Here is a 14,592-nt window from a genome sequence, read left to right as displayed (position 1 = left end):
AATCAGTCTTACGAGTCACATAATAAAGATTTTGTTGAGCATTGTTCTGAGTCGAATTAAAAACAATTTAAGGCCATAAACTCCTTAGTAAAACATGTACTGATGAGGAAGGGTCTCAGTGAAGATCCGAGAGCGGAAAACGAACCGGTGGTCAGCCCCACTGCTCCGAGCCAGACAAGAACCCCTATCTGAATCTGTCCCATCTGTCTGTTCTTGACACATCTCACTCTAAAGTTTCCTCATTGCATACCTGTCCCAGTGTCTTTTATTTTCCTTCTCAAACTCATTCTCCTGCCTTCTCCCCATAATCTTTGACGGCTTTACAGAAAATCTTCGGGACCAAATGCAATAAGCATTAACATTTTGGATCTCCCCCTCCCACTTTCAAACCTCTTACTAGCTCTTCTTTCAGTTAGTCCTGACGAACGGTCTCGGCCCGAAACGTCGACTGTACCGCTTCCTAGAGATGCTGCCTGGCCCGCTGCGTTCACCAGCAACTTTGATGTGCGTTGCTTGAATTTCCAGCATCTGCAGATTTCCTCGTGTTTCCAGCAGTTCATCTTTCTGCGACAGGAGAACACACTTCGGAGATCAGCAGTCTCTGCATTATTTCCTACATCATTATTGCGCAGTGGTACAATAGTACTGTGTATATTATCATTCTCGATTTTATTTTTAGTTAAGTCTGCACACTGCTAATTGTGTGTTTTAAATGTTGCTGCTGTAACGAAAGACTACCCGACTCGGGATCAATAAAGTATTTATTATTATTATAATAATCATCATTATTATACTCCAGCCCTTTATCTCTTTCACCAATGAACTTCCCAGCTCTTTACTTCACCCCTGACGAATCTGACCTATCACCTCCCCTCCCCCCGAACATTCTTGCTCCCTTCTTTCCATTCCAGTATTAAAGAAGGGTGTCAGACTGAAACGCCGACTGTTCACTCCTCTCCAGAGTTGCTGCCTGCCCCGCTGAGTTCCTCCAGCATTTTGTGTGTTTTGCTTTGGATTTCCGCATCTGCAGAATTTTTTCCCCCAGTTTAACCTAATGCGCATGCGTAGACGGCGCAGCCAATCACGAATATCGCGCAAGCGCACTGCAGACGGGAGGCTCACAAGGATCGGAAGCAGGTAGGAGCGGGGCTGCGGGCGGGAACTTAATCGGCGGCGTCTGAACCGCGATTGAAGGAAAATTAGTATGAGTTCTACCCACACTGGTTCTGCACCCCGGGACAGTCCCAGTCCTTTCCCTCTCTCTCAGCCGCACGATTTACCGGAGCCACGGGGAGATTCCTGCTGATGAGAGCCGGTGGCACCGCCATTTCTTCGGCGCATGCGCATCGCTGGGTTCTTGGATGGCTGATAGACAGGTTTCTTGTTCGCGGGGGCTTCTGGGTAAAGAGGCAGCCATAGGTCACACTATGTCCCTGTAGAGTACGTCCCAAATGCTGCCGACCTCCAGCTATGTAAATCCGAGGATGAGTAACTCGGAGGAAAAATATAGTGCCCAGTTACTCTCGGATGAAGAGTCTACCTTTCAGTCAGTGAAAATGTTAATTAGTGCTTCATCGCAAAAAGACATCCGCCCGTCAGCTTTAGTTCTCTCTGGGAACTAAATAACGATATGAAACAGCTTTGTCCTCGAGGACAAGTGACTTGCAGCTTTCACATCACAAAAATGCTACACTCCAATGAGAATAACTACTATCCTCCCATTCATGTAAACACGAGGAATTCTGCAGATAACACACATAAAAGTTGCTGGTGAACGCAGCAGGCCAGGCAGCATCTTTAGGAAGAGGTGCAGTCGACGTTTCAGGCTGAGACCCTTCGTCAGGACTAACTGAAGGAAGAGTGAGTAAGGGATTTGAAAGTTGGAGGGGGAGGGGGAGATCCAAAATGACAGGAGAAGACAGGAGGGGGAGGGATAGAGCCAAGAGCTGGACAGGTGATAGGCAAAAGGGGATACGAGAGGATCATGGGACAGGAGGTCCGGGAAGAAAGACAAGGCGGGGGGACCCAGAGGATGGGCAAGAGGTATATTCAGAGGGAGAAAAAGAAGAGTGAGAGAAAGAATGTGTGCATAAAAATAAGTAACAGATGGGGTACGAGGGGGAGGTGGGGCCTTAGCGGAAGTTAGAGAAGTCGATGTTCATGCCATCAGGTTGGAGGCTACCCAGACGGGATATAAGGTGTTGTTCCTCCAACCTGAGTGTGGCTTCATCTTTACAGTAGAGGAGGCCATGGATAGACATGTCAGACATGTCGCCAAGTCTAGGTAAGCGGAACAAGTGCTACACATGCCCTTACACTTCCTCCCTTACCACCATTCAGGGCCCCAGACAGTTCTTCCAGGTGAGGCGACACTTCACCTGTGAGTCGGCTGGGGTGATATACTGCGTCCGGTGCTCCCTATGTGGCCTTCTATATATTGGCGAGACCCGACGCAGACTGGGAGATCGTTTTGCTGAACACCTACGCTCTGTCCGCCAGAGAAAGCAGGATCTTCCAGTGGTCACACATTATAATTCCACATCCCATTCCCATTCTGATATGTCTATCCACGCCTCCTCTACTGTAAAGATGAAGCCACACTCAAGTTGGAGGACAACACCTTATATTCCCTCTGGGTAGCCTCCAACCTGATGGCATGAACATTGACTTCTCTAACTTCTGCTAATGCCCCACCTCCCCCTCGTACCCCATCTGTTATTTATTTTTATACACACATTCTGTCTCTCTCCCTTTTCTCCCTCTGTCCCTCTGACTATACCCCTTGCCCATCCTCTGGGTTTTTTCCCCCCCTCCCCCTTTTCCTTCTCCCTGGGCCTCCTGTCCCATGATCCTCTCATATCCCTTTTGCCAATCACCTGTCCAGTTCTTGGCTCCATCCCTCCCCCTCCTGTCTTCTCCTATCATTTTGGATCTCCCCCTCCCCCTCCCACTTTCAAATCTCTTACTAGCTCTTCCTTCAGTTAGTCCTGATGAAGGTCTCAGCCTGAAACATCGACTGTACCTCTTACTAGAGATGCTGCCTGGCCTGCTGCGTTCACCAGCAACTTTGATGTGTGTTGCCCTCCCATTCATGTTCGTTGGCATTGCCATAGATGTCAGTCAGCTGGGGGAGAGGATCCCAGTAATTAGAAAATCTCCAGGATCAGACATGTGGTAACAAGTTCTCTTTGTAGTGTTCTGGAACATGACCAGAACTTAAAATAATACCAAAGGAAAGAGACAAATTGAGCCAAGTCACAGGTTGATTGAAGGGTAAAGTAGCCCATTGTCAGAGAGAGAGAATGCAGTCAGAGAATTTGTTGGTCAGTCAGGATGCCTGATCGTGCCTTGCTGGAAGATGAGGAGTTTATATAGAAACATAGAAACAGAAGTCTACAATACATTACAGGCACTTTGTCTCACAGCATCGTGCCAACGATATAACCTACTCTAGAATTTGCCAACTCACATCAAAGTTGCTGGTGGAACGCAGCAGGCCAGGCAGCATCTCTAGGAATAGGTACAGTCGACGTTTCAGGCCGAGACCCTTCGTCGAAAATTTGCCTAGAGTTTCACTGCCACGTAGCCCTCTATTTTTCAGAGCTCCTCGTACCTACGTAATAGTGTCTGAAAAGATCCTTATTGTATCCGCCACACCACCGTCGCTGGCAGTGCATTCCACGCACCTGCCACTCTCTGTGTGCAAAAACTTAACTCTGGTATCGCCCTTGTACCTACTACCAAGCACCTTCAAACTCTGCCCCCTCATGTTACCCAATTCAGACGTGGGATAAAGACTCTGGCTATCCACACGATCAGTGCCTCTCATCATCTTATACAACTCTCTTCGATCACCTCTCATCTTCCATCGCTCCAAAGTTTACTCAACCTACTCTTGTAAGGCGTGCTCTCCAATCCAAGCAACTTCCTTGCAAATCTCCTTTGCACCCTTTCCGGAGTATCCACATACTTGCTGCAGTGAGGTGATCAGAATTGAACACAGAACTAAAAGTGGGGTCTAACTAAGGCCTTGTATATCTGTAACATTACCTCATGGCTTTTGAACTCAGTCCCATGGTTGATGAAGGCCTTCTTAACAACATTGTCAACCTGCGCAGCAGCTTTGCATGTACTATTGACACAGACCCCAAGATCTCGCTGATCTTCCAAACTGCCAAGAGTCCAAACATTAATATTGTATTCTGTCTTTAAATTTGACCTACCGAAGTGAACCACTGGGTTGAATTCCATCTGTCACTTCACAGCCTTGTTCTGCATCCTATTGATGTCCCGCTCCACTGTGGCAACCATTCAGGGGTGGCTCTGTTGGTGAGGAATGAAATTCAGTCTCTTGCGAGGGGTGACATAGAATCAGGAGATGTAGAGTCAGTATGGAAAGAACTGAGAAACTGTAGGGGAAAAAAGACCCTAATGGGAGGTATCTACAGGCCCTCAAACAGTAGCTTGGATATAGGGTGCAAGTTAATCGAGTTAAAATTGGCATGTCGCAAAGGTAATACTACGGTTGTTATGGGCTATTTTAACATGCAGGTATACTGGGAAAATCAGGTTGGTACTGGACCCTAAGAAAGGGAGTTTGTGGCGAGCCTCACAGATGGATTCTTAGAGCAGCTTGTACTGGAGCTTACCAGGGAGAAGGCAATTCTAGATTTAGTGTTGTGCAATGAACTCAGGGAACTCGAGGTAAAGGAGCCATTAGGAAGTAGTGACCATAATATGATAAGTTTTAATCTACAATTTGAAAGAGAGAAAGGAAAATTGAAAGTGTCAGTATTACAGTTGAACAAAGGGGACTATGGACCCATGAGGGAGGAGCTAGCCAGAGTTTACGAGAGAGATACCCTAGCAGGGATGACAGTGGCAGGTATTTCTGGAAATAATACAGAAGGTGCAGGATCAGTTCATTCCAAAAGAGGAAGAAAGATTCTAAGGGGAGTAACGGGCGACCGTGGATGACAAGGGAAGTCAAGACAGTATAAAAATAAAAGAGAGGAAGTATAACATAGCAAGGATGAGCGGGAAGCCAGAGGACTGGGAGACTTTGAAGGAGCAACAGAAGGTAACTAAAAAGGCAATACAGGGGGGAAGATGAGGTACGAAGGTAAGCTAGCCAAGAATATAAAGGAGGATAGTAAAAGCTTCTTTAGGGTCAGAGCCTTCTCTATTTCCTGAGGAGAGTGAGGTCCTTTAACATCTGCTGGACAATGCTGAGGATGTTCTACGAGTCTGTGGTGGCCAGTGCGATCATGTTTGCTGTTGTGTGCTGGGGCAGCAGGCTGAGGGTAGCAGACACCAACAGAATCAACAAACTCATCTGTAAGGCCAGTGATGTTGTGGGGATGGAACTGGACTCTCTGACGGTGGTGTCTGAAAAGAGGATGCTGTCCAAGTTGCATGCCATCTTGGACAATGTCTCCCATCCTCTACACACTGGTTGGGCACAGGAGTACATTCAGCCAGAGACTCATTCCACCGAGATGTAACACAGAGCGTCATAGGAAGTCATTCCTGCCTGTGGCCATCAAACTTTACAACTCCTTCCTTGGAGGGTCAGACACCCTGAGCCAATAGGCTGGTCCTGGACTTATTTCCTGGCATAATTTACATATTACTATATAATTATTTGTGGTTTTATTACTATTTAATTATTTATGGTGCAACTGTAATGAAAACCAGTTTCCCCCGGGATCAATAAAGTATGTCTATGACTCTGTGAAGAGGAAAAATTAGTTAAGACCAAATTTGGGCCCTTGAAGACAGAAACGGGTGAAATAATTATGGGGAACAAGGAAATGGCAGAAGAGCTGAACAGGTACTTTGGAACTGTCTTCACTAGGGAAGACATAAACAATCTCCCAGATGTAATAATGGCCAGAGAGGACCTAGGGTAATGGAGGAACTGAAGGAAATTCGCATTAGGCAGAAACTGATGGGACTGAAGGGTGATAAATCCTCAGGGCTGATTGTCTGCATCCCAGGGTACTTAAGGAGGTGGCTCTAGAATTGGTAATCATGTTCTATAGATTCAGGATCAGTTCCTGTGGATTGGAGGGTAGCTAATGTTATCCCACTTTTCAAGAAAGGAGGGAGAGAGGCAATTATAGACCAGTTAGTCTGACATCAGTGGTGGGGAAGATGCTGGAATCAATTATAAAAGATGTAATAGGGGCATATTTGGATAGCAGTGGCAGGATCGGTCGGAGTCAGCATGGATTTACGAAGGGGAAATCATGCCTTGACTAATCTTCTGGAATTTTTTGAGGATGTAACTATGAAATTGGACAAGGGAGAGCCAGTGGATGTAGTGTACCTGGACTTTCAGAAAGCCTTTGATAAAGTCCCACATAGGAGATTAGTGGGCAAAATTAGAGCACATGGTATTGGGGGTAGGATACTGACATGGATAGAAAATTGGTTTGCAGACAAGAAACAAAGATTAGGATTAACGGGTCCCTTTCAGAATGGCAGGCAGTGAGTAGTGGGGTCCCGCAAGGCTCGGTGCTGGGACCACAGCTGTTTACAATATACATTAATGATTTAGATGAAGGGATTAAAAGTAACATTAGCAGATTTACAGATGACACAAAGCTGGGTGACAGTGTGAAATGTGAGGAGGATGTTATGAGAATGCAGGGTGACTTGGACAGGTTGGGTGAGTGGGCAAATGCAGTTTAATGTGGATAAATGTGAGGTTATCCACTTTGGTGACAAGAACAGAAAGGCAGATTACTATCTGAGTGGTTTCAAGTTAGGAAAAGGGAAAGTACGAGATCTGGGTGTCCTTGTTCATCAGTCACTGAAAGTAAGCATACAGGTACAGCAGGCAGTGAAGAAAGCTAATGGCATGTTGGCCTTCATAACAAGGGGAGTTGAGTATAGGAGCAAAGAGGTCCTTCTGCAGTTGTACAAGGTCCTGGTGAGACCCCACATGGAGTACTGTGTGCAGTTTTGGTTTCCAAATTTGAGGAAGGACATTCTTGCTATGGAGGGAGTGCAGCGTAGGTTCACTGGGTTAATTCCAGGGACAGCGGGACTGTCACATGTTGAAAGATTGGAACAACTGGGCTTGTATACACTGGAGTTTAGAAGGATGAGAGGGGATCTGATTGAAACATACAAGATTATTAGGGGATTGGACACGCTAGAGGCAGGAAAGATGTTCCAGATGTTGGGGGAGTCCAGAACCACAGGACACAGTTTAAGAATAAGCGGTAGACCATTTAGAATGGAGTTGAGGAAAAACTTTTGCACACAGAGGGTTGTGGATCTGTGGAATGCTCTGCCTCAGAAGGCAATGGAAGCCAATTCTCTGGATTCTTTCAAGAAAGAGTTAGATGGAGCTCTTAAAGATAGTGGAGCGAAGGGATATGGGGAGAAGGCAGGAAAAGGGTACTGATCGTGGATGATCAGCCATGATCACAGTGAATGGCGGTGCTGGCTCGAAACGCCGAATGGCCTACTCCTGCACCTATTGTCTATTGACTATCGACTATCCATAGCAACCCCTACATTTGTGTCATCAACAAACTTACAAACCCAACCTTCTACTTCCTCATCAAGGTCATTTATAAAAATCACAAAGAGGAGGTGTCCCAGACCAGATCCCTGCAGAATATCACTGGTCACCATCCTCCACGCAGAATACAAACCATCGACAACCACCCTTTGCCGTCTGTGGGCAAGCCAGTTCAGGATCCACAAAGCAGGTCTCCTTGGATCCTGGCCTCATTACTTTCTCAATGAGCCTCGTGTAGGGAACCTTATCAAAAGTCTTACTGAAAACCATGTACACAACATCCAATGTTGTACCTTCATCAATATGGTTTGTTACGTCCTCAAAAGAATTCAATCAGGTTCATAAGGGGTAACCTGCCCTTGACAAAGCCATGCTGACTACCCCTAGTCAGATGGTCATAAGCCCTCCTTGTTAGGATCTTCTCCAACAATTTGCTCATCACTGATGCCGGACTTACTGGTCTATAATTTCCTGGGTTATCTCTACTCCCTTTCTTGGTCAATGCTTGGGTACTTCTCCCATCCCTATTGATGATACAAAGATCATCGCCAGATGCTCAGCCATCTCCTCCCTCGCTTCCCACAGTAGCCTGCGGTATATCTCAACTTGAGTTGAACTGGCTAATGTTATGATGCCAGAGCTCACATTCAGAGAAGATCTTATAGAAACATGTAAAATTATATAAGACAGAGGCAGGAAAAGTTGTTTCCACTGGTAGGTGAGACTGGAGCTAGAGGACATCAGCTTAAGGTTCGGGGCATTTGGGATGGAGATGAGGAACTGCTTTTCCCTGAGGCTGGTGAATCTGTGGATTTCTCTGCCCAATGAAGCAGTGGAGGCCACCTCAGTAAAAAGCATTTGGGACAAGGTTGGATAGATTTTTGCATAGTAGGGAAATTAAGGGTGATGGGGAAAGGCAGGTTGGTGGAGACGGGCCAGATGACGTTCTCGTGCTCCTATTTCTTATCTTCTCACCATTCAGACTAAAAATCTCACCTGAAATAATGTTCTTCACCCATTGATGTCCTTTCAAATATTTTTACAGGCTTGAAATGGCAGAACACTTGTGCATGGGAATCTCAACATGTCAGTTTTGTCTCTCTGACCGAATATATAAGGAGTGACCAGATATTTTCTTTGCAAGACCAACACATCTGTTGTCGATCCTTGGAGATGAAGAAGTATCTGGTGATGTATTCTGTCTCTGAAATGAAGTTTTCTGTTGTAACTCAGTGAAATCCACTGGAACCGGGAGCTGAGAACACACCAGTATTTGTTCACTGGAGATTGGTTCTTCAACTACATTGATTGTACAAGAGATTGAAACGTCTGACTTTCTGAATTGCCAGAGAATTGTTTGCAGTGAGATATCATTCTCCTTCTCTCAGTGTGGGAAGGGATTCTCTCAAATCATACCTGCAGACACGCCAGTCAGTTCACAGTGGGGAGAGGCCATTCACCCGCTCTGTGTGAGGGAGGGGAACTACTCAGTCATCCAGCCTGAAGATCCATCAGCAAGTTCACACCATTGTGAGATGCTCTACCTGTTCTGACTGTGGGAAGCAATTCATTCTGTCGTCGATGCTAAAGATATATCCGAATATTCACCAGTGAGAGGACGGTAACCTGTTTAGACTGTGGGAAGGCATTCACACACTCAACCATACCACAGTGACACCCAGCGAGTTCACACTGGGGAGAAGCCATTCACCTGCTCTGTGTGGGAAAGCTTTCACTCAGTCATCTCAGCTGAATGAGCACCAGCGAGTTCACACTGAAAAGATGCCGTTCACCTGCTCAGACTGTGGGAAGCGATTCACTCGCTCATCCACACTACAGAAACACCAGCTAGTCCACACCGGCGAGAAGCCGTTCACCTGCTCTGAATGTGGGAAGAGATTCGCTGATTCATACTCCCTTGTGAACCACTACCGAATTCACACTGGGGAGAAGCCATTCACATGCTCTGAATGTGGGAAAAGATTCACTTGGTCATACCAACTGAAGGAGCATCAGCGAGTTCACACTGGGGAGAAACCGTTCAGTTGCTTTCAATGTGGGAAGGGATTCACTAAGTCATCTCAACTGAAGGTACATCAGCGAGTTCACACTGGGGAGAGGCCGTTCACCTGCTCAGTCTGTGGGAAGGGATTCACTCAGTCATCTCAACTGAAGGTACATCAGCGAGTTCACACCGGGGAGAGGCCGTTCACCTGCTCTGAATGTGGGAAGGGGTTCACTGGCTCATACCACCTTGTGAAGCACTGCCGAATTCACACTGGGGAGAGGCCATTTACATGCTCTAAATGTGGGAAGGGATTCACTGACTCATCCAACCTTGTGAGGCACTACCGAATTCACACTGGGGAGAGGCCATTCAGTTGCTCTAAATGTGGGAAGGAATTTGCTCGGTCATCTGAACTGATTGAACATCAGCGAGTTCACACTGGGGAGAAACCGTTCAACTGCTTTGAATGTGGGAAGGGATTCACTCAGTCATCTCATCTGAAGGTACATCTGCGAATTCACACTGGGGAGAAACCGTTCAGCTGCTCTGAATGTGGGAAGCAATTCGCTGATTCATACTCCCTGGTGAAGCACTGTCGAATTCACACTGGGGTGAAGCCATTCACCTGCTGTGAATGTGGGAAGCAATTCACTCAGTCATCCAGCCTTGCGAGGCACTGCCGAATTCACACCGGGGAGAAACCGTTCACCTGCTCCGACTGTGGAAAGGGGTTCACTCGGTCTTATCAACTGAAGTTGCATCAGCGCCGGATTTCGGAGCGAATGCTCCCGAGTTCGAATCCAGCCGGCTCCCAGGTTGAGCGTCGAGCTAGCAACTCGACCTCGTAAAAATAAGAAAGCCTGCTAAAAAAAAATGCCATCATGACAGCGTCCTGATGACTCCACTCTGGGTTAAGGGTTTCTTCTTCTTCTTTCTGGCATCAGCAAGTTCACAATGGGGAGAGGCCATTCACATGCTCTGAATGTGGGAAGGGATTCACTGAGTCATACTCCCTTGTGAGGCACTGCCAAATTGACACTGGGGAGAAGCCATTCACGTGCTTTGAATATAGGAAAGGATTCAATCAATCATCTCATCTGAAGATACATCATCGAATTCACACTGGGGAGAAGCCATTCACATGCTCTGAATGTGGGAAGGGATTCACTCGGTCATCAGACTTTAAAGTACATCAGCGAATTCACACTGGGTTCTGAATGTGGAAATGGATTCGCTCAGACATCTCAAATGAATGAACATCAGCGAGTTCACACTGGAGAGAAACTTCAACTGCTCAGGCTGTGGGAAGGAATTCACTCAGTCATCTCCACTGAGCGAATATCAGCGAGTTCACACTGTGTGGAAGCCGTTGATCTGTTCTGACTGTGGGAATTATTGCACACATTCATCTCACCTACCGACAGACCAGACTGTTTTCAGCAGTGAGAGGACGTTGACCTGCTCAGACTGTGGGAAGGCATTCACACACTTACCCACACTGCAGAGACAGTGGCGGGTTCACACTGTGGTGAGGGTGGTCACCTGCTCTGAATGTGGGATGGGTTTCAATCAGTCATTCATCCTTGTGCTGCCCAACCGGGCTTTGACCCATCATTACTCGGAGAGATCAGAAGCATGAGAGGACGTAATTCACTCAGGTTCGCCGATAGAGTATTAAAGGCAGTGGCTCAGGGCAGGTTATTTTTGAGCATTCAACAGTGGCCAATCAACAGTCAGAATGGACTATCAAGAAAAACTTCCAAGTTAGGCAGGAGCAGGTGGAGCGGTCATTGTTGGAGTGGACAGAGTTGGAGCGGTGACTTAGAGTCTTTAATTCTTTGAGGTTTCAGTGAGGAGAGCATACAGTCAGAGATGGCAAAATTATGATGGAGGTAGAATTTTTTTTTTGCCCCCCCCTCCCTTCTTCACATTTGCTCAGAACAGTAGAGATGCCAGGCAAGATAGTGGGGAACTCCTCCTGGGGGGATGTGGGAAGGCAGGGGAACCTCCGGTGTCCCTGATAACTACACCTGTGAGAAGGGCATCCAGCTGCAGCTCCGAACAATCCACATTCAGGAGCTGGAACCGGATGAACTCCAGATCATTCGGGAGGCTGAAGAAACATCAGTCAAGTCAAAGTTGAGGTAAATTTATTATCAAAGTACATACATCTCATACACTACCGTGAGATTCATTTTCATGCAGGCATTTACAGAAAGCTTAAGAAACAGAACAGAACTTATGAAAAACCTGGCAAAGGAAGGTCACAGCAGTAAGGCAAAATCATGATGGAACTAGAATATTTATCTTAACATTTGCTCGGTTAGAACAGTAGAGATGGCAGGCAGGATAGTGGAAAGCTCCTCTTGCGAGATGTGGGAAGGCAGGGGACCCTCCTGTGTCCCTGATAACTACACCTGTGAGAAGGGCGTCCAGCTTCAGCTCCGAACGATCCACATTGAGGAGTGGGAGCTGGAACTGGATGAACTCCAGATCGTGTGGGAGGTTGAAGATGTGATAGGTAGGACAGATAGAGAGGTAGTTCCAACCAAGGTGCGCTGCACAGGGAACTGGGTGACAGTCAGGAAGGGGAAAGGGAGAAACAGAGAGTGCAGTGTGCCCCTGTGTCCAGCTCTCTGAACAACATATAAATCACTTTAGATACTGTTGGGGACGGTGGGATGACCAAGCAAATGAAAGTCACAGCAATAGGGTCTCTGGCACTTAGTTTGGCTCTGAGACTGAGAAGGGAAGGGTGGAGAAGAGGTGAGCTGTGGTCGTAGGTGATTCATGAGCTAAGGGAACTTACTGGATGTTCTGTGGGTGAGAATGAGATTCCAGGATGCTATGTTGCCTCCTGCGTGCTAGCGTCTGCAACATCTCTGGTCGGGTCCTCAGCATTCCCAAGGAAGGTGAACAGTGAAGGTCGTAGTCCATGTGGGTACCAATGATATGGCATGGTAGAGTAACGAGGTTCTGAAAGGGAGTTCAGGGAGTGAGGTGCTCAGTTAAAGGGCAGCTCGTCCAGGGCTGTGACCTCAGGACTGTGGTTTGTGCCACGTGCCAGGAATAGGAAGAATATACAGTTTAGCAAGTGGCTAAGGAGTTGGTGCAGCAGTGAGTGCATAAGATTTTTGGATCATTTGTGCCTGCAAGGATTGCTGTGTGTACAGGAGTGTGGGTGCGTTGGGGGAGAGGGACATCATTGATGGAGGGTGAAATGGGCAGACAGGTCTCTCTCTCACACACAAACACATGCGGTGGAGTGTGAGGGTGGGAATGAGAAAGGAAAAAGGTGAATGAGGAGGATCGAGTTAGGGCTCCTTCACAAAGTCCCAGACTCACCCAACCATCTCCCTCTGGAATTGGTCCCAGTCCCTACCCCAGGCTAGCCAGCTGGTGGCGTAGTGGCATCAGCGCCGGACTTCGGAGCGAAGGCTCCCGAGTTCGAATCCAGCCAGCTCCCGTGCACGCTTTCCATCTGTGTTGGGTTGAGTGTCGTACTAGCAACTCGACCTCGTAAAAAAAGAAATTCCCTGCTGCAGAATCATCAACAGCAGAAAGTTGATGGCCTATGCTCTCGCGTGAGTTGAAAGGCAATTTCTCTTTCTCACTTTCCCCCTACCCCAGGCTGGGGGTGGGTATTGAGTTACCTTGCCAACATCTTTGTGAATTGTTTGATAGCATCTGGTTAACACACTTTGATAATAAATTTATGTTCAACTTGTACCTTGAAATGTATTGTTTGTAAAACATGTCTTCTTCATGTGCCTTGCGCGTGACACGCTTGGGCGATCATGGCTTTCCACATTAGACAATCGAACACAGCGGCAATGATATCTCGCACACTTAGTTCTTTCACAGTGTCCATATATTTTCCTCTTTGCCTTCCTCTTCCACATTTCCCAGGCATGCGGCTTGTAATATAAGGCATTCTATTTGTCCCTTTCTGTTGACATGGCCCAGGAATTTAAGTTTCCTTTCATTTGATGTTCACATTAAAGATCTTTTTGTATGGGCACGTTGGCGTACTGTCTCATTAGTGACCCTATCTCTATATGATATTTTCAGCATTCTTCTAAGAAATCACGTTTCTGTTGCTTCTAAGTTTCTTTGGAGTTGTGGTGTTATAGTCCATGTTTCGGAAGCGTACAGCAAGATTGACCGGATGTAACATTTTCATAGCCTTGTTGGCATAGAAATGTGTCTGTTGGTAAAAATGTGTTTCATTTTTTTGGAAATTGGTTTTGGCATTGGCAGTTCTTCTTTTTATTTCTACTTTACTTCTAGCATCTTGTGATATAAAACTACCAAGGTAATTAAAGCTGGTCTTTTGTTCAATCACTTGGTTACCGATGCACAGTTGGCAGTTGGGAGTATCCTGTTGTTTTGATATTACCATGTATTTGGTTTTTTTTTACAGTTGATGGTTAGACCAAAATCTGCACTTGTTTGTACTACTTTGTCTCGGAGGATTTATAGATATTTTGCAGCACTTGCTGTTAGGGTGGTATTGTCTGCATAGCTTATATTGTTGATGTTAACACCTCCAATTGTTATCCCATCTAGGTCTTCTATTTCTCTGAGAATCATTTCACTGTTGATATTAAATAATTCCGGTGAGGCAACAGATCCCTATCTAAGCAACACACATAAAAGTTGCTGGTGAACGCAGCAGGCCAGGCAGCATCTCTAGGAAGAAGTGCAGTCGACGTTTCAGGCCGAGACCCTTCGTCAGGACCCTTCGAGGCCTTTCGTCAGGATTAAGGGTCTCGGCCTGAAACGTTGACTGCACCTCTTCCTAGAGATGCTGCCTGGCCTGCTGTGTTCACCAGCAACTTTTATGTGTGTTGCTTGAATTTCCAGCATCTGCAGAATTCCTGTTGTTTACATCCCTATCTAAATCCTCTTTGAACTTTAGTCCAACTGCTTATATTATCATCAATTTTTACCACCGCCGTTTAGTTCCAGTATAAATTTTGAAGCAGTTGTTGGTCCCTTCCGTCAATGTTTAGTTTAATGAGAATTTGAAATAATTGAAAGTATC

The 14,592-nt window shown here is 46.4% G+C and overlaps 1 protein-coding gene across 1 annotated transcript; it reads left to right on the top strand.

The window, feature by feature from the left end:
* Positions 1 to 1,111: 1,111 nt before the first annotated feature.
* On the top strand, positions 1,112 to 13,815 carry LOC134341024 (gastrula zinc finger protein XlCGF8.2DB-like). The gene is made up of 2 exons (XM_063038744.1): positions 1,112 to 1,137; positions 8,583 to 13,815. The coding sequence occupies exon 2, from the start codon at positions 9,320 to 9,322 to the stop codon at positions 10,391 to 10,393; it is 1,074 nt and encodes a 357-aa protein (XP_062894814.1). The 5' UTR covers positions 1,112 to 1,137; positions 8,583 to 9,319; the 3' UTR covers positions 10,394 to 13,815.
* Positions 13,816 to 14,592: the final 777 nt, after the last annotated feature.

This window comes from Mobula hypostoma, chromosome X2, assembly GCF_963921235.1.
Source record: "Mobula hypostoma chromosome X2, sMobHyp1.1, whole genome shotgun sequence".
Classification (NCBI taxonomy): Eukaryota; Metazoa; Chordata; class Chondrichthyes; order Myliobatiformes; family Myliobatidae; genus Mobula; species Mobula hypostoma.
Note: the sequence above shows the minus strand (reverse complement) of the source record. Positions and strands in the feature narration are given on the sequence as shown.

Bases quoted from the DNA above. Each gene is read 5' to 3' on its own strand.
- LOC134341024 (XM_063038744.1), top strand. From the start codon at position 9,320: ATGCCGTTCACCTGCTCAGACTGTGGGAAGCGATTCACTCGCTCATCC.